General features: G+C 32.0%; 1 protein-coding gene across 1 annotated transcript in view; it reads left to right on the forward strand.

Moving 5' to 3' along the window:
- The first annotated feature begins 1133 nt into the window (after positions 1-1133).
- LOC140445456 (uncharacterized) overlaps positions 1134-27189 on the forward strand; it is a 33334-nt gene continuing 7278 nt past the window's right edge. The window contains exons 1-2 of the mRNA XM_072537483.1: positions 1134-1301; positions 22335-25763. Of these exons, the coding sequence (XP_072393584.1) occupies positions 1278-1301; positions 22335-25763 (3453 nt within the window). The 5' untranslated portion in view covers positions 1134-1277. The remainder of the gene's footprint in view (positions 1302-22334; positions 25764-27189) is intronic.

Raw genomic sequence — 27189 nt, forward strand, 5'->3', positions numbered from 1 at the left:
GCGCCTCCGTGTCCAAATACACAAGATAGTTGCGCCTATTGTCCAAATCGTAAAACACGATATTTTTGTGTCAAATGCCAAAAAATGGCTATGCTTAGGGCATGTGAAACCAATTTGCAAAGACTGTGGTGAAAATTGTAATTAGGATTAGAATTTTGTTTATTTAATGTAACAGAAGTACATTTTTATTAACTTTTTTTGCATGTTTTTAAAGATGTTGTTTATTTTATCATTGGGTTTAAAATGGTTAGAATGTATTAAAAATGAAAAAAAAAGATAGTACCTACATAATATTATCTTTTCTAAAGTATTGTTTAAATTCCTACCCCATGTGGCTAGTTCCAATTACTTTATAGACGTTTTTCACTGATGATAATCTGATACGATCTAAAACGTTCTGAAAATCTATAAATTCATTTTGGATAATTTTTAAAAATTTTATAGAAATTTTATACTATTTTATAAAAAAAAAAAGTTTTCATTTAATTGTAAGTTTCTTTAAGTCATAATATATTGATTCGTCAAACTGGATGTAAAGAACCTGCAAAAAAATGTAAAGAATGCCGCTAAAGTATGTTTTCTTGTTTTTATTATTTTATAATCACACTTTTAGTTGAAAATAACAACATACATGAAAATTTTTATTTGACTTCTTGTTGTAGCTGCAGTAATGCGTTCTTCTCATTTAAAAAATTTATTTTCAGAAAATGACATATGTAGCTGGCGTCTTAGATACTGTAATGAGTTACCAAAATTTTTTATTTATTCTTCGCTGCATTAGATTGAATGACATCCGATTTCGTCAAAACCGTCTTGCAACTGATAGATTAGCGCCAATTAGAGAACCCTTTGATAATATTATGAGCAATAGTAAGTTTTTCGCACCTTCGGAATATTTAGCTGGATAGAGGGCGGTTGTTCCGGCCTGCTTTTCAATTCATCACCGAAGATGATAAAAGAGTTGACGAGCTAAACAGTAGAAAAAATGTATTAATTGTTTTCAATATTTTTTTTTTTAAATCTCAAGTGTTTACTATGAATATGTTCGGTATATCCCTCAACTCTTATCGAACATGATAAGAATTATCAGTTTTTCTCGACCAGCGCTCAGCGTCATAGCTATATATGTATTATGTTTGTGTTTAATTTTTAGTGTTATTTGCAATGGGTTGTAGCAAAAGTGCATATATAATGAACGAAATGTTTCAATTTATATTTAGTGTGAAAATGTTTTCTTTTCAATTGTTTTCATTTTCTTTTTAAAATAAATATACAATATGGAAAGCAAGGATAAATCCAAGGTATGTATAACATATTTTTTCCTGCTCCTAGATTTTTTTCCTGTATTTATTTATTTTTATTGGCCAGATAAGTAATAAAAAACTACTTTAAAATTTACAAACTCGCATCAGCCTATATAGCTATTAGCAAATAAAAAATTATTAACATCCATAGAATAGTATAACAATCACATTTTATATAAATATTTTATTGCTTTTAATTCTTGAAAAATTAGTTTTTCACCGTACAAGAATAGTTCTTTCAAGTTTTCCGGGATTCCGAATTCACCTCCTTTCACACTGAGTAACAAGCACTCCACTAGAAGGTGTTTTATTGTTAGTATGGTCTCGAAAGTATAACACTCCAGTTAAGGATCTTGTGTCATCAGATGTTCATGCGTAAGGCAACTTTAACCAAGCCTCAGTCTATAGGTGGAACTATGAGACCACGGTTAAAATGTTGGTTTTATTTTTAGTAATTTCTCCTGCTTTTGTGCCAATTCTATATGTCAACTATTTTGCTGTGAAAATATGATTTGAGATCTGTCGCTTTAGTTTTTGGATATTTGTCTCAATAGTTGCGTTTTCTAAAGCTTCTCGTGAATATCTATCTTCCAGATCGTTTCCCGTGATTCCAATATGAGATAGCATTTATGGGAAAGAAAATTTTCTATGGTTTGAATTGTGCAATTGAATCACCTATTTAAGAAACCTCATAAGGCATAATATTAAACGTTCGGAAAACAAAAAAAAAACTGTGTGAGGAAAACACAAAGATTTCTAGATGTTAAAACTGACCTCTGACCTCTCTGACAAAAATGCCGCTGAACCTATAAAAATTATATAAACAAGCTGAATTTTGCCAAGCATATTAATTTTGGGACCCCAAAAAAGGAAACAAAAAAGTTTACCATTTTAACCCCCGAGCTTTCCCCGAGCTTACCCCCACAGGAGGGTGAAAACGCAAAAAAATCGATTTAACAAGAATTTGTACACCGTAGAAAAAATGTTTCAAATTAGAAATGTAGCTGAGATAATTTTAAACAAAAATGTTTATAAGCATTTTTTATGTAGAATGAACTGTTCCCTTAGAAATAGCGCTTGAAGCGCCCGTCGATTTTGCATCTCAGTTACGCGCGCGAAATCAATGTTCAATAAAATTTGTATCAGCTCGACGGTAAAAATTCGATATCTGTTAATTCAATCAACAAAAATCAACATGCGTTTTAAAGGTAAAGAGTTCTGCTTTTGTATGCAGTTTTTGTATTATGCCGTAAATAAACTCAGAATGTATACAGGTGTTAAATAAATAAACGTGTCTATAAACTATAGCATGAAATTTAAGTTTTGAGTATTGGCAACAAATGTGAGGTATTTGAAATATGCTTAAAAAACGCTGGATTTAAACTTTCACACAACAAACGATCTAAAACATTTAAAACTTTTTTTAATTACACTAGTACGTTTTTCAAAAGAAGAAAGTATGAGGAGAAGATAGCATCTTGCTTAAAACTGGGCACCTTGCTAAGATATATTTCGGGGACATCAAGGTTTAATTCATTTATGATTCGCCTGCATCTTTCATAAAAGGAAATGTGGGTTTTTGAGTGCTAAATACTCGAGCAGCGAATAATCTGGTAACACTGTAAAGAGTAACGCTTTGTTGTATATGAGAGTATTAATTTTTGTCTTCTTAAATCTAATTGTAGTGCATATAGAGGTCTACTAGCCCCAGTGTGTGGAGGTGTTAGCTTAGTTGACAATGACCAGTTAAAATCCAACTGCCAAGCGTAGGTTTTTTCTGTTCATTCCCAAGTACTTCTTTGATGCTGAATTTTTAAGGTTACTTAATGTTACCCTGGCAAGTCTATATCCTTGCCCTTCCTTTCATCTTTTCACGGTTTAAATATGGAAGTGATATTTGACAATTTCTGCGATTGTTGTGATAGACCAACGCAAAAGATCCCCAGATCCTAAGAGTATTAGACTTGCCGCCTTCCTAGCCAATTGGTCAGCAATGCGGTTGCTTTTACTCCTATTTTGTACTTTAATCCACCTCAGGATGATAGTACTACCATCCGAAACTTAAGTTAGTGACTCGTGACACTCTATTACCAACCCTGATGTGAAACGTGGTCTATTCAAGTTTAGTAGTACTTTTCCGCTACCTATAATATGATAGTTTTCCCGGTTATATCTTTTTGGGTTATCTCTTTTGTGGCTATGGAGATACCAGCTAGTTCTGTCTGAACTAAGATGGCATTTTTGCCCATACCCCACTTTATTCTTAGGTTCAGTGATCTGGAGTATATCTTGCTTCCTGAGCCTTTTTTATTTTGGAGCCATCGGTGTATCTGCAATACGCATTTTCTAGATTTGTCTCCCTATACTATCTTGTTTCGATTTTGTAGGGTTTGTCAAAGACAAACAAAGACAAAAACGAGTTCTTAATTGTCTTATTCCTGCATCAAGGTTTACCTTAGCTAAGCAGTTGCATCATTGTCACCAGCGCCACCTCTTTGACATACATGTCTAGACGGGTGATGCCAATGATGCAACTTCATTGCAGCTTGCAGCAGTTGGTGTTGTTTTACCCAGGCGATCACCCTGAGTAAAAGGTCTCAGGTGCGTTTGACCGTTCATCGACATTGCTGATAGGCTATATAATATGCTCTTTTAGTTCTACTATATAAGTGTGAGTTTCATGTTAACTTCCTGTCAAGGGTAATACCAAGGTGTTTTACCTCGTCAAAAAGTTTAAAGTGTAGTTTAGAATCCTTGGGGGTACTAAGTCCGTGATTATTCTTTTTCTAGTGAAGAGGATTATCTCTGTCTTGTTAGGCTTTATAGATAGTGACTGTTCGTTGCACCATGTTTCTATTACTCAAAGAGCAACTTGGAATCTCTTAAATGGTATCTTCTAAAACTTACCGCTTTGCAGGACACCAATATCGTCTGCATAGGCTATTGTGTAGAACACGTTGCTGCTAAGTTGGTCAACCAGGGTGTCTAGAACTATGTTCCAGAGTGGTGATAGCATTCCTCCCTGTGAACACCCCTCGTAAGAATGCCTCTCACAGAAACGTCTTCTACATTTATGCTTATTGATTTATTAGAGAGCATACTAAATATTCATTCACTTAGGGTTAGGGGAACATTCCTGACATTGAGCTGTTGGGTGATGGTTGGGGATGTGGTTTTATCAAACGCTGCCTTAATGTCTATGAATATACCTAGGGTGGATTCATTATCAACCAGCGATATTTCAATTCTTCCCTCTTCTCACAGTACACCGCGGTGTAGAAACGGTAGATCTTCCCGAAATATACGCTTGCTGATTTGGTTGAACATGTTAAGCTCGTGGCATATTATTGTGCACTTTGCGTTTCCAGCATATAGCGTTTAGTTGAAAAATATAATTTAAATGGTTTTAAATATGAACAACGCACACTGTCCGGAACATACCGTTTCAGACACTTAACGTTTCCGTTCAGTATATTTGAAAACAATATTTTACTGATGCCGACGGCTACGTAACGAGCTGTAACCGGTTGGTAAGGATAATGTGAATTAGATGTCCGTCGTTTTCCCCTTGTTTATTTAGGTATTTGTTTGATTTTGATACAGAGTATTTAAAAAAATAATTTTCGAGGCTTTTTTGTCATTTATGCATGTGTTTTTATTGCTTTGTGACAATTAATCACGGAAGTGATAAACAATTAGGACTTTTGTACGGAAGTGAAACCTCTTCTTTTTAAAAATACTTTTTAGTTTGATATGTATGGCTTCGTTAAATGTAGTATTTTGTTTTTAACTGAAAGTGAAATTAAATTTAAAACATATTTAAACTGAATCCTATTCATTCTAAAATATCCATATTTTTTATCGTCATCAATTAATTCTCTGTATAAAGTCCAGTATTCACATTCCTTCTTCCTTTCTCTTAGCATTGGATGTACTTCAAACCTTCTTTTTAACACAGTTTTTCATTCTTCATCGTTAAGTAGAAGAGCAATTGCACATAATTTTTGTCGAGAAAGGCGAGATCATTATCTTCACCGAACCAAACTGAAACGTTCTATGTATGAAAATGTGAACGCGCAGCCCAATTGCTGGAGTGGAAACGCTACGTGACGGAAACTATACATAACTATATATAACTATATGCCGCGACCTTTAATAGGTTTTTTTTGTTGTTTGCTTGTATTTTGTACCAGTATTATATTACTGTAATAAGTTTGTACGATCTAGAATGTTATCTACCTTTAAAATTTTTTGTGATATAGTTTTTATATTTGGTAAATTTCGACTAGTAATTATTTTCTATTTAGTATTGCCATTTTATTTTTTAGTTGTGTATTTAGATTTTTTAATAATATTTTTAGAATATTTTTGTACTAAATAAACTTTTGTTTATTACCTGTTAAGATTACTTTGGTTATTGCATAGTACCAAATGGTTGCAATAGATATTATATTGTTGTCTTATCTGTTATCGACATATGCAGATAATGATAAATTGTTTTGTTATTTGATAGGCAGGTTCTCAGAATTAATTTTAATTTTTTTTACTAGCAATATTGTTTTGGTGTTTCATTTATTTACTTATACAGTGCTAGTCACAAGTCCGTTTTCCCCTCGTATCTTTTGAACGGTTATTGCTATAACAATGAAATTTGTAGGGAGGTAATAAACAGACGTAGACTTCTCAACTAGTCATAAAAAGTGACGTAATAGTTACAGATGACGTTACAGCGCCACTGTCATAGATAATTTTAAATGGGACCTTATGGCAAGTGATACCTCGTTTGAAAGGTATTAACAATACCTATTTAGTAACAATTTTGTTTGAGTTTAAGCTCATTTCGATAAATAAATTAAATAAATACTAAAATTGTGGCTTTTCATTTAATTAATAAATATTTAACAACTAGTTCTTATAGTAAGTGTTCAAAATGTGCTCCATCTTCTTCCTGACAGTAATTCATCCTATTTCTTAACTCTTGCCGCACTCTTTTAAATATGTCGGGGAAAATTGCCCTACATTCTTCAACATTTCGTGGTTTCAAAATGTCAATATTTTCGAGTGCTGTAGCGTAAACTTTAGATTTCAAGTATCTTCATACAAAAAAATCTAATTATTAAACATAATATACGATGCTATAATTGGCCCCTTGTTCATACCAGGCAATTTAAGTGGCTAAATTTATCTCGATATGCTGGAAAACATTCTTCTTCTTCTTCAAGTGCCATCTTCGTTCCGAAGGTTGGCGATCATCAGGGCTATACGTATTTTCGAAACTGCTGACCGAAACAATTCGTTACAATTCGAAACAATTCGTGGAAAACATTATTAAACCTTTAATTGTGCATGAATTAAAGAACCAAAGGGACGATTAAGGCATCTAGCTCTAGAGGAGGATTTGCTGCACTTCCAACAAGATGGAGCACCTCCTCACTATGCAGCTCCAGTTAGGCACTGGTTGGATAAATTATCTGAACAAATGGATTGAAAAGAGAGGTCCTATTGAGTGGCCACCGAGGTCACCAGAGTTACCGTCACCTGACTTTTTTCTATGGGGTTACTTCAAGTCAGTTGTTTATAAAACTCAATCTGCGTCACTTGGGGAATTGCCAGAAAGAATTACCTAAGGATGTTATGCTATTACTAGAACAAAATTTGCCTAAGTTCGTACAGAATTTAAAAATACCGCTTTGAACATTCACTTAACCCATTAAGTACTGAATTTTATAATTTTGGAATTTGCTGTAATTTTTCATATTTTCTATAATAGGGGTGTCCAAATATTGTATATAACTAATATTTTAAATACCCGTCTGGTAATAACAATATTACAGCATGTGCCATATATGACACAGTAGTCCCCTATACTACTAAAGTAAACAAATATTTGGAAAGATGTATTTTTATTGTTAAGTTTACAAAAATTATGAAAATATGAAAATCGCTTACAAAGCTTCAATTTTGTTTGTGAAAGTCACTAAAGCACTGAATACACAGCCCTACATTGCATTTGCCGCATTGTGGTCTCACAGCGCTCGATTGTGCGTGATTGCCAGCACAACGTCTTCTTTTATCATTCGGAACATATTCAACATAGTGATCACTGTGATCGTACCTAATATCGACAGCAATCCTGCTTTCAGGTGAATATGTAGCTGGTCGTCCAGCAGCTTTAAGTAGATTTTGAAACCTTTTTAAATACACTTGTGCTATTTCTCTTCGAAAATTCAGTTGGGGTGCACCTGGGTGATGTTTTCTATATATTATCCACGAATTTTGGATAGATGTGTCTAGTAGCCAAGTAAAGATGGGCCACCACCATTTCTTGCCTCTAATTCCAACTCTATAAACATTTGTATTCGCATCCATTTGATCGGTACTTCCCATAAACGCATTGTATTTTCCAATACAATTAGGTCTAGGAATCCCTATTTTCTTTTTTTCAGTCGATGAGTATCGGCTTGCATTCGATACTGGAGAAACTCCATGAACAGTTGATGCTACAGTAACTACAGAATTATCCATCCAGCGTGTCACCATTACTTGTTGATCTGTGGTTACAGCATAGTCATAAGTACCTCTAGGTGTCTTTTTTAACTCTTTTACTGTACGGAGTGGACAATTCTTTGTTAGTCTATTTTCTCTAACTGTCCCTGTTGCTTTATAACCATTCTCTTTTAAATAATAAAGAATATCGATGGATGTGAATAAGTTATCAAAATAAAAATGGTATAGCAATGATCTAGTTTCCTCGGGCATCTCTTCAATAAGCTGCAATAACGGAGCTGTTGCTTTACCAAATTTTCCTTGATGCTCTCGATTAGAATTTGGCATATTTCCCTGATAAACTTCAAAATTGATAAGGTAACCGCTTTTGGAATTGAGACACCAGACTTTATATCCAAACCGGATGGGTTTCCCTCGAATATACTGCTTACATCCGTGTTTTCCAAAGTATTCGATCATGCTTTCATCATAGGCGATTTCTTGATCCGGAATATAATGTCTCAGAAAGTTAGTTTTTATCTTATTTATAAGAGGTCTGAGTTTAGTCAGTTTGTCGTTGGGTTCAAGAAGAGTGTTATCGGCACAATGCACGAATCTCATGATCTGAATAAATCTGTCACGGCGCATGGAATTATAAACGGCTGTGTTTCGCATATCATCTCCAGAATCCCAGTAACTTTTTTTTGATGGCTTTTTATCATAACCAGAAACTATAAGAATTGCTAAAAAGCATTTCATTTCTCCTGTTGTAATTTTTGGGTCTGAACAATTTTTAAATTGAGCGTATCGAGTAGCCTCAACACAAAGTAACTGTATGATATCATCAGTAATGAAAAGCTCGACAGGTCTACTGGTGACATATTTTCATACTTCGAGAAATTTGAAATTGGAAATATCTTTTGGTTTGTAATCTCGGGTAAGTCACGATTTTTCAACCAGTTTACTATTTTTTTATTTTTTTTATTTTTACCAGATTTAGTATGGAGTATGGTATTACCTTCATTAGAGTCTTTATGTCCAATATCTTCAGTATTTCCATAATCGTCAGTACCAATTCGTTCTCCACTATTGAATACTATTTCTGCAGACGCTTGAAGTTGTTTGCCTGATAAATTGTCTAGTCCACCACCAGATTCATCTCCGGAATCTTCGTCTGATTCTTCTCGGTTTTCCGGGGGTTCTATATAAACCCGATCAACTGTTTCATTGTCAAAATCCTCCCAAAATTGTTCTAAGTCAAAGAGATCTGCAATCTCTTGGACTGTCAATCTGTAACAAAAAATAAAAACATTTTTGTAGATTTAACAATTGCGTACCGTAAAAGACTAGCGTGCCATATAAGTTACATGGACAAAAACACATAATTTATGAACACTGGGTATATCTAATGCTCCTTTTTTACATACATAAATGTTATCAACTTATCACATGAACTAAATTTGTACACAGATATAAAATTTTTAATACGTACTGGTAAAAAAAATAACTTACCTTTTATTAGAACACATTTCGTACGTAGTCAAAACAAAGACGAACTCTCAGCTTATAATCACAACAACAAATAATTGTCAAATGTATTTTGCTTTCGCCTGCAACTAAACTACATACTAACAGACCTAAAAACATCTACTAGGGTTTTGAAGGTCACTCGTTAAGCGCTGTAAGTCACGATGAAAAGATCGTTCTTTAGTGTATCATATATGGCACACTAGTACCTAATGGGTTAATTGATATTTTTAACAAACTTGTACTTTAACAAAAACCTCATTAAATTTTTCATTAAAGCCAAAGCTTCACAATTCTTGCTTCATCCTGTATAATTATTATTTATACCATTAGATAGCATTTTTTATAGTCTTTTTTATGGGGGTGAGTTTCCTTCCATGTCATTTTAGTTCCTTCTTACTATCCTAGAAATAGTTTCAAGCATTTTTCAACATCTATTCAGTAAATAATTATATATTTTATATATAATATATATTTTACAACCAAAAGGCAGAAAGTCAATATTTTAAGCATTGAGATAAACGGATTTAACAGTTTAAACACTGATGATAATTTATAAAGCTCTTAAACATTACTGTAAATTTAGAATTAAATAATACATATCTGACTTAATGCTATTTTCATGAATGTTTCTTGTTCACTATAATATATACTCTTCTTTCAATAGTTTGACCTTTCCCAATACTGTTTTGGATGAAAATGTTTTTAATTTTTTTTCTTGTTCTAAAACTACTGGTATTAGAATTAGAGCATTAACTTCTCCAGGATCTGTCTAATAATTTTATTTAAAAAATACCTATTCTGGTTATACAGATAGAAAAGTAATTCACAATGGAAAATATAAATAACAGTTACACATAATTTTTTTTATTTACAATAATAATAATTTGAATTACAAAATTTTTTTAAAACTAAATATTCCTATTCTCAATCATCAAGTACATCTGATTCGAGAAGCAAATGGATATCATTCTTATCCATTGCTGGGGGAGATTCATACCACTGATGGAAAATGTTTGGGTTCACTTTCTTCTTAGACATTGCTAGCAGATCAGCTTTTTTCTTTGAACTTATCCGCAGTGGGTCAGTGTATAGCTTTGGGAGATCTTTTGGTTTATAAAACTGTGATTTCACACGTCGCCTTACTCGTCTTGCACTTACATTGAGTCAAAAGTAATTGCTCGAATAATCTTATCTATATTTAATTTAAAAAAAAAGAGGTTAATCTTTGTATGTGGGTATATTTTATAAAAACCCTTAAAAGGGCAACATTAAAAACACGAACGTTTTCGGAACAACTGTTCCATCATCAGGTTAAAATACAGGTTACCATGCCTGAGCCACCAAAATATTTGGGTAAAAACCCTTTAAAATGTATTGTGTTACCAAAGATTGTACATGATGTTGATAATATTATATGATATTTAATATTTTAATTAAATTTTATTTTACTTTTAATTAAAATATTAAACATCATATAATATTATCAACATCATGTACAATCTTTGGTAACACAATACATTTTAAAGGGTTTTTACCCAAATATTTTGGTGGCTCAGGCATGGTAACCTGTATTTTAACCTGATGATGGAACAGTTGTTCCGAAAACGTTTGTGTTTTTAATGTTGCCCTTTTAAGGGTTTTTATAAAATATACCCACATACAAAGATTAACCTCTTTTTGTGATACGTGGTATACAGCCAGCTGCAGGAACTATTTTCCTTGTGGATTTTATATTTAATTTTGTTTGGAAATGACCTCATACTTTAAACATTTTATTTTCATCTAATAAACTTTGGCCCCATCCTCATTGATTGTATGATTTCAGTAGAGAACTTTTTTAAGGTTGATAATAATTAAGTTCAGTTGTGTCATATGTAGGTTTTGATTTATTTCTTACTTGGTGTGAGCAGGCCAATTTAACCTTTGTGTCTATACCCAGGTACATGGGTATCCTTAGTAATTGTTTTATCTGAATCATTGACGATAGTATAAATATTTTTATTCGAGCTTCTAGTTATGCCTAAAATTATTTAGAACGAAGAGATTTATAATAAAAACCAAAGAAAAAAATGCATATAATATATTAAAATTACCTGTAAAAGTTTTTACACCATTACGTCCACACCAGTGGCACCCGGGTAACACTAATGTTTAGTAAATTATGAAGCTCTGTCTAGCTTTTTTTATAATAAAAGTGATATGGAAACGTAAATAAAAGTTACATTTTAAACACATTGTCCACACTTACTTATATTTACTAAGTGTTCGTTACATAGTGGACGATTACAAACATTACATGATTTTTGTGTCTTTCTTAGCCGCTTTTTCGCTAAAGACATACAAATGTAGCAGTTTCCAACAATTTTGAGGCGTCCAGTGGAATTTCGAAGTGGTAATGACTCTGCAGTATTACTTGAATCTGTAGGTAGAGGTTTTCCTAACATACACTCAATTCCTGACCTTGATGAAAAATTTCGGTATACATTTGGTACTTTAGATCTAGCAGAAATTGCAGGTATCACTAGTTGTTTCCCTAAGTCTTGTAGAAAAATTCTACGCTTACTGGTTTCAGTAGAACTCTGTGGATTATTCTCTGTATAAATTATATAGGTTGCTAGGCAAGCTACGTCTAGGATATTGTAAAAGAAGGCTACTGGCCAACGCAAAGTTCTGCGTTTAGTGGAATAATGAGAAACCATTTTGTCCATGTTGTCTACGCCTCCTTTAGTTGTATTATAGAACTAAATTATTTCAGGTTTATTTTTGGGCCACTGATCTGATTCCTGGTTTTCGATATTTTTGTCTACTTCCTCATCTATATCGTCTATAAATTGTTGCAAGTACTTCTGTTGCTTTTCATACGTTATTCTAAAATTGAATGATCTATGTATAAAACATTGTAAAAATAAACAGTAATAACTTACCTTCTAAATTCGCTAGCCCTCACTTCTCTTCTTGCCATTATTACAAGTAATTACAACATAAAACAGGCATACAGTCACAAAAATATTAACAACTTGTAAGCACAGTTAAATAAACACTGATAGCAAACAAAGAAAAATCCCAATTGTCTGTTACTTTCGGAATGTACAAGCGAAGTTTACCGAAACAATGCCGGGTACCTGGGTAGCACGGGTATAGACTCCCGTATCAGGTACTTGGGTATTGACATAACGGTTAAACAGGCATACATTTTTTCTGTATTTTAATACCACTCCGCATGGAATCTGCTTCGATAATCTGTTTCCAAATCTGTTTCCAAATTTGTAACTTGTACTAAATTTTAAAACAAAACTACAATATGAATATTACAGTTTTGATTTCCACAACTATCACTATACAAGGGAACGCACTTCAATAAACATGTTCCAATTTCACAACTCCCACGATTACCGTTGACTATACTCTATACACAACACAATCCACGATTAGGTGATTCATTTTGCACATTCAGTATTCGCATACAGTATGTTAAAGACACTTACGACCATGGAATCTGCAGAACCTTTTGAAGATCGAAAGAAACTGACATGTACGTGTTCTTACTATTAGTCCGTTAGTTACCAGCAGCTTTTTCTTTCTGTGGTTCTTTATGTCGCTTGCATTATAATTTTCGTTCAACGACTGCCTTACATCTGTCGTGCTGCGATTAAAAGTAGTACATGTTAGACATTGGTATTTCTTTGGATGAAAGAAATGAAAGAACCATCTGAACTTTATCATCTGTTTTGTTAGGAGGGGCTTTTCTACCTTCGTTGTACTGTCCAGAGAAATTACTTAATTTATTCCCTTATAGAAATAGCAAGAAAAATAACTCTATTAGAAATTGACGGCGTTTTTATAAAGGAATTTATGCACACACGCAACCCTTCATTATTTTCTACAAAACAATATAGCTTTGCATTTTTTCTCCACAAAACACTATTTTTACGTGGTCTTAGAGATACAGGTTCGTTACAGTCTACATTTATAATAACGAAATCTTTCTTTCTTTGAAATGTTAACAATGCCCAGTACTTTTTACAAATATTTTTTCTGTCATCTTTTGTAAACTTAATGAATTCACATAAACAATTGGTGCAGTTAACTGGTAGTGGTCATTTTGCTTTCTTCGTAATGCCCCTGTAATTCTTATATGAAAGGCAATTATTTCTATCTTATTTTATTTCGGATTTCTTCCAATTCTGTGGACAACTTTTCCTTCATCTCCTAAAGGAAGTGAAGTTTCATTGTTATTAGGGTGAACAAAGTTATTTAGAATAGGACAAACAGTAAGATCACAATAAATCTCAATAATAAGTGGGTGAACACTCACTTTTAGTAGAGTGGCAACTTCTAAGGAATTTTAGACACTTTCTTTTTTGTTGTAAACTGCTATCACAATTAGATGAAGATGATGAACCTGGTACAAAAACAATATCATTATCAGAGTGATCAGTGCAACGATAATTCCAAACAGTTGGCATTTTCATTGTTGTTTTGATTCATATTTGTTGATTTATTTTCTTTATTTATAGACTGATCTATACCGTTAACAGCATACACAGTCGGTTCATTTTGTAAAATATTAATAATACTATCATAGTGGCTTAAAAGTCCATCTTTAATCGATAATATAACTGCACTATTCACGATTTGTTTATCTTGTGTCATTGTTTTCTAGAATACATAATATTCAATAAATTGCAATTATTGGAAATCTACACCATTTTTATTACCTGCTAACTCATCCAGAAAATTTGAAACAATAATACAAAAATGTTACTTAATAATCTTTAAAAACTAAAATAAAATAAGCTAAAAAATTATTAATAGACTTAAGTACAAATATCCGCATATATTTTATTTTACGTCTAGTTTAGTCAAAAATGCAAATGCTTACTTGACCCAGGTTGCTGTAAACCAATTATTTCCAATATTGTTTCAATTCTACTTTTTATTACTTTTCTTTTTGCCATTCTTTAATTACTTACCAAAAATGTTTAGACTAAACTATTAAAGCTGTAAGAACGCATTTAACTAAACAACAGTTTTTTAGGTTAGGTTGCCACGAAAAAGTCACTAAGTTTTAGTTGGTGTATATTCTTTATCTAGCCGTCTAAAAAAACGCATTAAGTCTACTTGGTGCATTTTAGTTTTACAAAATATGTGACAATGAAATGTGAAAAATAATTAGATCCTCTTAATGCTATTTGGTTAAACAAATAGTACCAAAACTGACTTAATGCTATTTATCAACAAAAATTTGCCAATAAAAATAAACAGACTTAGTGAATTTTATTGTATAAAATAGTATGAAAAATTGTATGACTTACATAATTGTGTAAATCCATTTTCTTCGATTTTTAACTCGTTTTGTGCATTTTGATTGTAAGCCCAATATATAAAAGTAACATCTATTATTAGTTAATATCTTCAAAATCTAGATTAGGATTCAAACTTCTCGCTCCTTGTTCTTCTTTCTCAGCTTTTCCCTTTTCAGAAGTCGCTTATCCTTACTCTTATTTGCCATCTATTTCTGTTCATCGTATTTTTCTTCACTTAAATGATTCTCTCTTAAGTTTTTTGCCACACAGTCCTTCCATCTTCTACTCCGTTTTCATTTACTTTTTGTCTCTCAACTGTTAAGAGTTTGATCTTTCGTCTCACATAGTTCTCATTTCTACCTCTGACGTGATCAAATCATTGCAGTCTTTGTTCTGAAACTTTTTTTGAGACTCTAGTCATCACGGTTCTTTTTCTAATCACGTCGTTCCTGATCTAGTCCCTTTCAGTCTACCCAATATCCATCATAAGACTTATATAATATATATATACAAGTAACTGTATCTTATCCTTCGTTTTCATTTACTTTTTGTCTCTCAACTGTTAACAGTTTGATCTTTCGTCACACATAGTTCTCATTTCTACCTCTGACGTCATCAAATCATTGCAGTCTTTGTTCTTGAAACTTTTTTTAAGACTCTAGTCATCCCGGTTCTTTTCCTAATCACGTCGTTCCTGATCTAGTCCCTTTTAGTCTACCCAATATCCACCATAAGACTTAATTTTTAATAACCTCCACTTCCTTTTCCTAATCCTTCTTTGCAGGTCACACGTCATTACCGTACACTAACGCAGGCCTCACCACACTCCTGCGTATCATTTCTTTCAGCCCTTCATCTATTTTTTGATCCCAGAATCCCTCGCTCATTAGCTCCAGTTAAACCAACTGGCCTGTATTCAGTGGGCAATTTATCAATCTAATGTCCGATTTTCCGTTATCTAGGAGTCAGGTATTTAAATTCTCCTACTCGTCCTAGTTTCTTCCCCAAGTAATTTCATATCCAAATCAGTCCTGTTTCTTCCAACCACATATACTCCGATTTCGACTTTTAAAGTCCTACCTCTTCAATTGCCCTTTTTCAACTCTCCAACTTATCTTCAAACATTTCTTTACTTCTTTCTATTAACACGATATCCTCATATCGCCTGAAAACAGCATTAACCAAGCAGCCCCCTTTCTTATATTCTCTGTAAGTATATCCGTAAGAAGATTAAATAAGCAGGGATGCTGTGAATAAACTTAATGCAAAGAAAAATTTATCAGACCCTATATACCCCGTTCTTAAACTTTAAGTCCTCTTCAACCTCCTCTAAGAATCAAGAAGCCTCCTCTCTTATCTTCTCTCTCAATAGACCTGTCTTCTTCTTCACGTGCCATATCAGAGTTATCTGACGTTGGTGATTACCATTACAAAGGCTTCTCTGAGTTCTGCCACATGAAATAATTGTCCTGCATTTGATATCTTAGTTCATTCACGAGGTTTTTTATTCAAGAAACCTATTTTCTTTCTACACCTTTGGTGTAGGAAGAAAATATTAAGGAAAACCTATGTGGTCTTTTATTTTGCCTTTAGGAATCAGTGGTAATATCCTTTATCGATTTCCGTTAATATATGTCCCAAATAAGACATTTTCCGATGTTTAACAGTCTTTTGCAATTCTCTATCATTGTTGACCCTCCTTAGTACTTTCTCATTAGTTTTTCTTGCTGTCCAAGGTATTTTAAGCATCTGTATATGAGTCCACATTTCGAATGCTTCAATTCTGTTTATACTTGACACTTTTAGTGTCCACACTTCTGCTCCATACAAAAGTATAGACCAAATATAGCATTTAGTCATTCTTTGTCTTAGTTCTAAACTAAGTTGATTATTGCAAAGAAATGTCTTTATTTACATAAAAGTAGTTTTAGTAATTGCTATTCTTCGTTTTATTTCTATGTCTGAAACTAGTTGGTGCGTTATGACAGTTCCCAAATGTGTAATTTTGTGAGCTTATTTAACTTATCCATTTAATTAAACTTTTGCATCTAGATATAGGGTACAACTAAAGACATAAAAATAAATGAATTTACGCATTCGGATTTAGAAATCACTTAGTACATGATTTAACATATACGAAACAATAAGAGATATTGGGTGCAAAAAATACAAAATATATCTGTAAACAATTCTATTTATTTAAATACTGAAATTAATGAAAAAAGAATTTAAACATTTTAGTTTGTGTGATAGGTAGTACAGTCATTGAAGGTTTTCACTCCGATTTCGTTGAACCTTCATCGATTTTCATGAAAATTGGTGAGTAGTTAGAGGATACCTTAAGAAACAAAAGTGACATGGTGCCAACTTGCGCTTTTACCCTGGGGGTGGATGCCACCCCTTCTTGGGGGTGGAAATTATTTTATTAAAATTAACTCCAGAAGTCGATAGAGGGGCTAAATTTAAATAAAATTTATCCCATAAAGTTATTAAAATAAATAAATACTTTTTGAGGTATTGAAGATCAAAGATTTTGATTTTTCGTGAAAAAAATGCATGTTTTAAAGCGGTTTTTTATAAATAACTCAAAAACTATAAGTTTTATAAAAAAGATGCCATTACCAAAATTAAAGCTAATAAAAAATTTAATAAATTTCTTGTATGAAAAACCTTTTATTATTAATTCAAAGTGAGTTATAGGTAATTAAATGTATTTTTTTTTTGGTGAGTACTCAAATCTGAATATTCAAGCTTAAATAACGGGAAAAAAATGCATTTTATAAAATATACTTATTAAACAATTTTCAAACTATTCAAAAATACCTATAAAATAAACTCTAGAAGAAGTTGATAAAGTCAAAATTAAGCAAGTTATGATGAAAATAAGAGGACCCTTTCGAATTTTTTTGGAAAAAGTGAAAAATAAAACATACGCTATTTCCACAAAAATTAAAATTTATAGTAATCCCTATAAGATTTTCTTTATTCTAGTATAAGTAATGACCTTAAAAATTTTGACCGGTTTAGAATGCACATTTTTGAAAAAAAATTTGATTTAAAAAAATCAGAATTTTTCAAATTTTCATAAATTTCATTTTCTTTTGAGAATAACTCCATATATACTCAATATACTTAAAAAATGGTGGGGAACAAAATTTAAGTTTTTTTTTTAACAAAGATTTTTCTTTTTCTTATATTTGTGTAGGATAAAAAATAACTGAGATAAAAACGTTTAAAAATTAAATTTTACTGCGAGAACCATGTAACCGGGGCCCTTTAACCTTTTATCTTTTAAAAAATAAGAAATTTAAAAGATTAACTTTAATACTACTTTATAGCTTTGAAATAACCTTTTAAATGGTTTGTGAATGAACCTGATATCATAAAATATTACGGAGGTATTGTAAAAAAATCAATAACATTTTTTTAGAAAAATTTTTGGAGTAGAGATTTTGTATGTATATATAGAAAAAAAAAGATAGGTAATAAGAAGTAGACGTGTCGATAGGTATATGCTCACGAAATATACATGTGCGGATGTGTGTATGTACATTTTAAAGATAGAAGAAGCTAGTGAATGAAATTCGGTATATCTGCTAAAAAACATAGTGGGACTTTCTAGTATGCTGTGTGTCTAGTGAATATTTCAGTATTACTCAACAGATATAGCTGCAACGTTCGAGGTCACTTCATTGATAAAGGAAGGAGCCAAAACTCAGTTATATGCAAGCGACCGAAGCGTAAACATCCATATATTTAGCATTCAACATAAATTCAAACCCAAATATGGCTTGGAAACAAAGACATTCGTCCAGTTGACTGGGGATGGTGCAAAATTGAAGAGTCTTTGTTTCCAACTAAAAATTCCAATCCACCTGCTCCAGAAGAATTGTTAAAAATGATTTTTTGCAACTGCAAAAAAGGGTGCGGCGCTTCTTGCGGGTGTCGAAGAGTAGGGTTATTTTGCAATGCACTCTGCGGATCATGCAGTGGGGACAATTGCCAAAATAGCCTTCTAATTAATGAAAAAGGAGAAATTGGTGAAGAGAGATCTGATGAAGAGTAAAAAATTAACAGTTAAAGTACTATTAATATTTCATTAATTTATGAAACATTACTTAAATAAAAAATAAATGAACTTTTCATATATTTTAATATTTATTTTAGTACGTTTTCCTCTTAACTAATAACTTTAATTTTTATAAGTCACATAAGCACTGAAAAAATTGTTCAGGAAATGTGGAAAGAATAATATTAATAAAGTTTGGAATATATTAATAAAGTTTATCATAACCAATTAAAAATTTTATAAATGATTATAGCTATTAAATCTAATAAAAAAACATTTGTCATTATTTTTATCAGAAGGGGTAGTTTTTAAGGATGCAAAATCACGCAATAAATAAATAAATACCTACTTTAATACTCAGTAAATGAGATTTCAATTCAGTAATGTATTATTCAAATAATTAAAGTTTCTTGAAATTAATTTTTTCAATGATTCTGCTTTAAGGGGGTGGTTTTTAATGGTTGAAATTTCACAGTCAATCAAAAATTATATTATGAACATTAAAGAAACTATTTGGGTAATATTAATCTGCGATTTGATATTTCAGAAATATAAAAAATGATTTTTTCTTGATTTTCGATTTAAGGGATTGTTGCTAAAAGGGTTGAAAAATTAATTAAAATCATAAATCTTGCTTATAAATGTTGCAAAATATTTATTTTATTTAGCTAATCGAGATTAATTATGCCAGAATGCTTAAATCTGCATTTTTTACCATTTTTAACAAAGGGGCTGGATTTCACCCCTAAAATTCAAAAAGCGCAAGTTGAGCATATGTCACTTTTGAAGTTAAGGGTAAAATATCCTCAATCCCAAATTTTCATGCAAATCGATGGAAGTTCACCGAAATCGGAGGTATTAGTTGAGTTTTGCCTTCATTCACTGTACTAAGGTAACGAAATGAATAATACAGAAACCTAAGTTCCATTTTTTACACATCGTGCATATTGAACTTTTGCAAAATCTTCCAGCACAACGCCTTATTTTGTTGTTTGGAATTTTATACACTAGGTGTTCTATTCTATTATATCTAATTTCATCGGCTACTCTTTGCGCATAAGAAGATGGAGATGGAGTCCTGTCAGTGTCTTTGGGAGATGACGAATATTTCTTCAAATAAACTTGCACGATAGCCCTTCGAAAGTCTATTTGGGACATCTGAGAGTTTTTTTATTTTCATTACAAACACCACACGTTATTGACTGAAACATCAAGAAGCCATGTAAACAATGCCTAGTACCATTTTTTATTTCTAATTTGAATGCTGTACTGTCCAACATTCTTATCCATTTGATCAGTACCACCCATTTTTTGGTTATACTTTGTCAGTACTGCTGGTATGCTAACTTTTATGTATTTTTTCCTTTTGCGAATAACTTCTAACATTTGATATTGGATTGATGCAATATCTATTTGAAGCAATGCCCAAATAGGGAATTATCGACTTGCTTAGCTATTAGTACAGCATCCGTCTTTCAAATAGTACTTTCATAGTACCCTTTACTTTTTCTGAATATCTTTTTTAGGTAATGAAGGACAGCTCCCATGTAAACGGTTTTTCCTTATAGTCCCTCCGTTTTCTTTTAAACGTGAATAAGACAATAAACTGAAGGTAGTAAATAAATTGTCAAGGTAAAATTAGAATGGAACAGATTTCAGATTATCAGGTAGTTTTTCTATCATTTTCACAAGTGGTGCTGTCGCCTTTCCATAGTTTCTTTTTATGTCAATATCAGCAGTTACAGATTTTCCTTGATATATCTCGAAATCAATCAAATAGCACACCACTGTATTTAGGCACCAGACTTTATAACCAAATCGTATGTGTTTGGCTCTTAAAAATTGCTTGCAGCTATGTTTACCGTAGTATTTGACCATACTTTCGTCAAAAGCCAGATCTTGTTCAGGAATACAATACTTTTTGAATCTGTCTTTCACTTTATTTATAAATCAGAGCTAGCTTATCACCCTTATCAATATTTACATTAGAATTCAATTGAATAAGCTCAAAACTCAAAATTTGCTTAAATCTGTTTGAGTATATACAAGTTCGTTTATAGTGTCAAGACTTTGCTTTCAATACACACGCTTGCAGGGAAGATTATTATAACCACTAAGAATCAATATAGCAATGAAACATTTCATTTCCTCTGGTGAGACTGCTGGGTCGGGTAGGTTCTTGAAAGTAGTATATTGGTTTGTTTTCTGTACCAGGAATAAAATGATTTATTGATCTATAAATGTTTCGAATATATTAACAGCTGATTTGTTTTAAACAGTGAATAATCTGACTCAGGAAATTGTTTCCCGTTATATGTGAAATCTCCCGAAACTTAATCCCGGGATTCAGAAACTTTTGGATATAATATATGAGCAGGTGTAATATCGATATCATTTGCCAAAGAAATGTTACCTTCTGACGATTCTGATTGTTTTCCTAGTATAATTCTATCAGCAGTTCTAACTTCTACATCGGCAAGTAGCTGACGTTTGCTCAAATTGTCGAAATCTCCTCCTTCGTCCTCATTTCGGGAATCCTCATCCGTCAGAGTAGCCGGATCCAGTGGCGCTATATAAATTGCGTCATCTATCTCGTCATATTCTGCAAGTAACAAAGTTCATTATTTGAAGCTTTATTTCTTTCGTTATATTTTATCCAAGCACAGATTCAAAACAAAGTTTTAATAAAATCGCACATTTACAACGATGTTGTAAATGTGCGATTAAATATGTGCGAGAACGATAAAAGTACGCAAGACTGTATACCTTGGACACATACTGAGAAATAATAAATATAGTATTCTGCAGGTCATCATGCAGGGTAGAGTCGATGGCAAAAAGGGAATAGGTAGGAAGAGGAAGTCATGGCTGCGAAATATTCGAGACTGGACAAACATGACTGTAGACGAATTATTCCACGTTGCAAAAGACAGAGAAGCTTTTAAAAATGTGGTCGTCAACCTCCGTTAATGGGGACGGCATAGAAAGAAGAAGACAACGGTGTTAACACTATCACCCATTGAACAATGTTAGGGACAATATGCAACCTTGTCTGACTCCTCGTTGTATGAGGATTTCGTCGGTGTATTTGTCCCCAATTTTTACAGTAGCAGTTTGATTCCAGTACAGAATTTTATTGACACGAACATCTCTGTCATCTATTCCTACATATCTTAGCATCTGAATTAACCTTACATGCTGTACTTTAACGGATGACTTTTCGAAGTCAACGAATCATGCAAATACATCTTTTCTACATAGATCCATATTGAACAGGACAGACACCGTGAGGTACCTTGATGCAAAGGAAAATTTATCACACCTTGAAAATATTTTTAAATATTGTAGCGAGATTTAATAAAACGAGTGGTTCGAATTTATATAAATATATTTATTTATAAGTTTACAGTTCGGTACTCTCTTATCAACTAAACTAACTCATAATATCGTTCCATATATATACCAAAAGTATTATTCTAGAATCATCTTGAGTAGTCCCACCTCTAATTCATTGTTTGACGGTCGATTCTTCCATGCGCTCGAGAAATCTGTGGAAAGATCTCGATCATTAAAATCATTAAAATTAATCATTAAAAATGTTTAGTTATATTTAAATTTAATTAAAATTTTTGTTTACAGCTAGAGAAGAGAAGTGAAGCAGACTTTGGGAAGCAGTACGAACGACATATGTTTGCCCTAATTACATTGAAATGTCTGTTGCATCCTGATATCAAGAACTTCTGGATTGCTTCAAATTTAGCGGATTTGGACGTATACGATGATATTGTAATAAACATAACGTACCAAAATGGTAACAAGGAGCTATTTCTAATACAAGTAAAAACAAGAAAATCCGAATGTCCTATAGTTGCCCAGAGTTTTCTTTCAAAAAAAAAAGAATGTTCACTGGAAAAATATCAAGGTGGTTATTTAGACATTACGACAGATGAAAAAATTAAATCTCTTATCGACTATAACGAAAACAGTAGATTATTTTTTATTCACCTGAATAATTTTAAAGTCGAATTAAATAAAAAAACAGAAGAGCTGGAGTTTGAGAAGTTGAGTATTGAAGATTTTAGAGATTTCATAACAAGTGTAAATTTTGAATCATCTTCTGGCTTTAAAATTGTTGATAAAACTGGGGGATTTGATAAAAACTTTTTAAGCAGATTTTACTTTTATCCATATCAAGTACAATTAGATTTTATAAAAGAAAAAATTCAAGAAATGTTGAGTGGAAGTAAGGAGTCTACGATTGGAAATGCTTATATTCAGTACTTTTATGAATATTTTTCTTCTGGTAATATACGAAAAATTGCTATGCTGGATATAAAATTACTATTATTAAAATTATTGGATGTATTTGGAGCGTTTACTCCACCTTCAGATATAGTATTTGAAAAACCAATAATTTTGGAAACTTTTAGCAACTTCTCTTTCTCTATTATATTTGACTTAGAGTCTGAACGTATCATTTGGGCACAAATTATGCATAAACTTAAAAAGTGCTTCAATTTAAATATTAATAATAACAAACTATTTGACTATTGGGAACAACCGTTACCAGATGAAGTACAAGAATGTATTAGAGAACAAGTAGAAATGCTGCAAAATTATAAAAATTTAAATGTAAAAACATTGTATCTCTTTATGGTGGCAACTAGACTGGCACCTCTTTATACAAAAACTGAAAGTTTTCAACTTAAGTCCCACATGCTTCAGTTACTAACACAACTGAATATATACACTATAATTTATAATATAGACAAATATACAGAAATAAATTTTCCAAAAAACTGCACGGTTTTTAAATCTATGATGGATATGCCTGAAGATTTGTTTGACCAAAACATTAACAAAATTTTTATATCGTTAAGAAAAAAACTTAGGTTGCCCATAAGTAGTTTAATAGCAAATTACGGAATTGGAGAATGTATTTCTACAGATCAGTTTGTACAGTTTTACAACAAAACCTTATACATGAACAACCAAAACTTTAGCAAAAAAGAAATATATATTAACAGAACCTTAACAAGATGTATAATAAATGAAAACATATTACTCGATTCAAGTATTTCATGCTGTACTATTTTCAATTATCCTGAAAATTTAGGACTAGATAAAATAAACAATCGTTTCGTGTTTATTCTTCAAACGGAGAACTTCAAAGTATATGTTACAAGTATTCAACATCCTGAAACATTTTGGATAACGCATACAGCGCCTTATAGTTTTAACATATTTATGAAAATTAAACGGTTAATGAAAGCGAAGTTTTGTATTTTACAATACGAGTTCACTAAAGAAACAGTAAATTACTTTACCCTATTAAATTCAACAATTAATATAGAAAACCTTGAAAAATATGTAGAGACTGAACAAATTACTGACAACAGTTTTATGGAGTTTTGCCGACAGACTCAAGTCAATATTATTTGTAATAATGCTGGTATGGGTAAATCCATGCTTCTTAAATATCTTATACAAAACTTTCCACCAGAAGAATATGTTATTTACATTGAACTTAGTAAATGGGCAAAACAAATAAAACTGTTGAAAACCTTTGCCGATTTCGTTAGATTTTTGAAGACAAATTTTGTAGAAAATGAACCCATAGGTATTCACAAAATGTCTGAATATTTTTTGGATTGGTACATAAAGAATAATCAGTTAGTTATACTTATTGACGATTTGGAGGAAATACAAGAAACATCTGTTTTAGATATTTTTAAAGCAGCGATAAACCGGGGATTACGATTATCGATTGTTGCTAGATCGTATCATAAAAAAAGGTATGAAAATATTTTTGGAGTGCTTTCATTTGAATTAACTGAGTTCACAGTTAAAGATCAAGACAATTTTTTTTTAAAGTTTTTTAAAAAGCATAGAATTAAAAATGCCTCCAAAAGAATAAATGACTTTAAAAGCAATGTCAGCCAATTTCAAACGTCGAATATTGGATTATGCCAACAAACGATGATGCTTGCCAGAATCTTTGAAGATAATAAAGAAGCTCAAGTAAAATCTACAATTGATTTGTATGAACAATATATCAGTACGATTTTAAATAAAGTTAATTATAAAGAGCGTCAATTCGTTTATGATACGGTTTGCAAATTAGCATTAGCGAATATTTTTACAGAAAACATAGTGAAAGAAGCAATTGAATGGAGCGAATTTGAAGTGCATATAAATATGTTAGAAAAGGAAAACACGAGAAATTTACTTACAGAGTCCCACGAAGCGTCTCTTCCAGTATTCAGCCACAAAACTTACGCTGAATTTCTAGCTGCAAAGTGGCTAAGCGAGCATTTTAATCGGAATACGCGATTTGACGTTAAAATCATTTATAAAAAATTGTACACAGAGCAATTGGTAACGGCAAGATGGTTTCTTGATACGATGGTAATAAAAAATTTAAAAGTTACTAAAAATATTCAGTTACCTAATATTGGTTATTGCACGTATTTTTCCGATAATATTGGAAGAAATCACTTACATTATACTATGAGCTACGGAAAGACGTTTGATATTCATACTCAAATTGAAAATCCAGAACAAACTACTATTATTCAAAGAAATAATGAACTACTTTTAAAGGTATCCCAAATAGAACCAACTAAACTTAATCAAGATGAGCCAGATACAATATTTTCTGCTAATAATCTACTGGGAATTCCTAACAATAGCTATGATATTAACCTATATGTTGGTCTTCAACAGTTTCATAATACAACATACTGCAATGATGAACAGCCTGTAAAATTTGTCCTGTATTTTAACAACGACAACGATACTTCTTCGAATATATCTACTATTCACAAATTGTTGTTCAATGAACGTGATGATCTTCTTGGCAAATCGGCAGTGGAATATGCAATTTTGGCAGGAACTTTAATAAATATCGAAAAGGTGCTAAGTTATAATATCATATATACCACACTAGATTTTTCCAATTTAGGCAACGAAAAGTATTTTATATTATATTATTCTGCAATAAATGGATTCAGTAGGATAATCAAAAAGCTGCTAACCATAGATAATGTTAAGAATGATGTAATAAGGGTAAGTAGATGTCTTCTTCTTATAGTCTATAGTGCCTGCACCTATTGTTTTTTTCTCCATAAGCCCGTTAGATCAACAAGAACTTCGTTATCACTGAAATTAAAGCTTATTGTGATTGCCGCTCACTGTTGATTCCTACACCCAGTCTAGAATTTTGTACCCTGTAGAACTTTGTACAGGTCTTTTCTTGGTTTATTTTAAATATACCAGAGTCTCTTTTTGGTTGCCCATACAGTTTTTATACAGTTTTTGTTTTTTTTTACAATTCAACGCCTCACAATCACATAATACATATTTTACAGTTTCTAGTTTCTTATCATAAAGCCTGCAGTTAAGATTTCCATTGTAAAGGTTTATTTTACTCTGGAGGGCATACTATTTTGCACTTCTTGGAGAAGATATTCCTTCTTTCTTAGTTCATTTTTGTTTCCCTGCGTGTCTAGCTTAATCTTATAAACGTCTGATGCATTTAATTCCTGCTACAATTAATACAACGCAGGCTCCCAACTCCCACCTTCAGAAAGCGAAATACCCGGTCGTCCATTTCGAAATATCTATTTGTTATATCCGATTATTTAAACGTAATGGTTACAAAGAATTTTATACATGTCAACATTCTTTGTAACCATTACGTTTAAATAATTGGATATAACAAATAGATATTTCGAAATGGACGACCGGGTATTTCGCTTTCTGAAGGTTTTCTTTCAGACGTTTATAAAATTAAGCTAGACGCACAGGGAGACAAAAATTTCTTTTTTAGTTCTATCCTCATTGTCTTTCTTTGATCCATTGTCAGATCCACATATCGCCCCTGAGTATGATCTGACTGTTTGAATTAATGATCTCCAACGAATATTTGTGAGGATGTAGTCAATTTGATTTCTAGACCTATATCCAGGACTTTTTTAAATATAAAGTCGGCGTACATGGTGTTTAAAATCGAGATTCATAATAGAGTAGTTATATGTGATAGCAAACTAGATTAAGCGGTTTTCTCTTTTATTTCTTTGACGTCTGCCAAACTTTTCCAGTATATCCTTTAGGTCGTCATTCCGTGTAGTGTTGCTGACTTTTGCGTTAAAGTCACCACATATTAAGATCAGCCCTTTATTCGGAATATTGGTATTTGTTATGTCCAATTTTTCGTAGAATTCCTCGATTTTTATGTCATCTGCTGTACTGGTTGGCGCACAAACTTGTATAATATTTAGTTTGCCTTCCACTTTAAGGAGAACTATCCTATCGATCACAGATATAATTTTGACAACAGACTTTTATAATCCAGTGGCAAAACCTGTATAGTTCTGGGTTTTACTGCCAGAGAAGTAAACTTAATTTCCATTGTATTCTAAAATACCCCCTCCTAACCAACGCGTTTTAACTAGTCCAGAGATTTCAATGTTATACCTGCCAGCTCCCTTTC

This window comes from Diabrotica undecimpunctata, chromosome 7 (assembly GCF_040954645.1).
Source record: "Diabrotica undecimpunctata isolate CICGRU chromosome 7, icDiaUnde3, whole genome shotgun sequence".
Classification (NCBI taxonomy): Eukaryota; Metazoa; Arthropoda; class Insecta; order Coleoptera; family Chrysomelidae; genus Diabrotica; species Diabrotica undecimpunctata.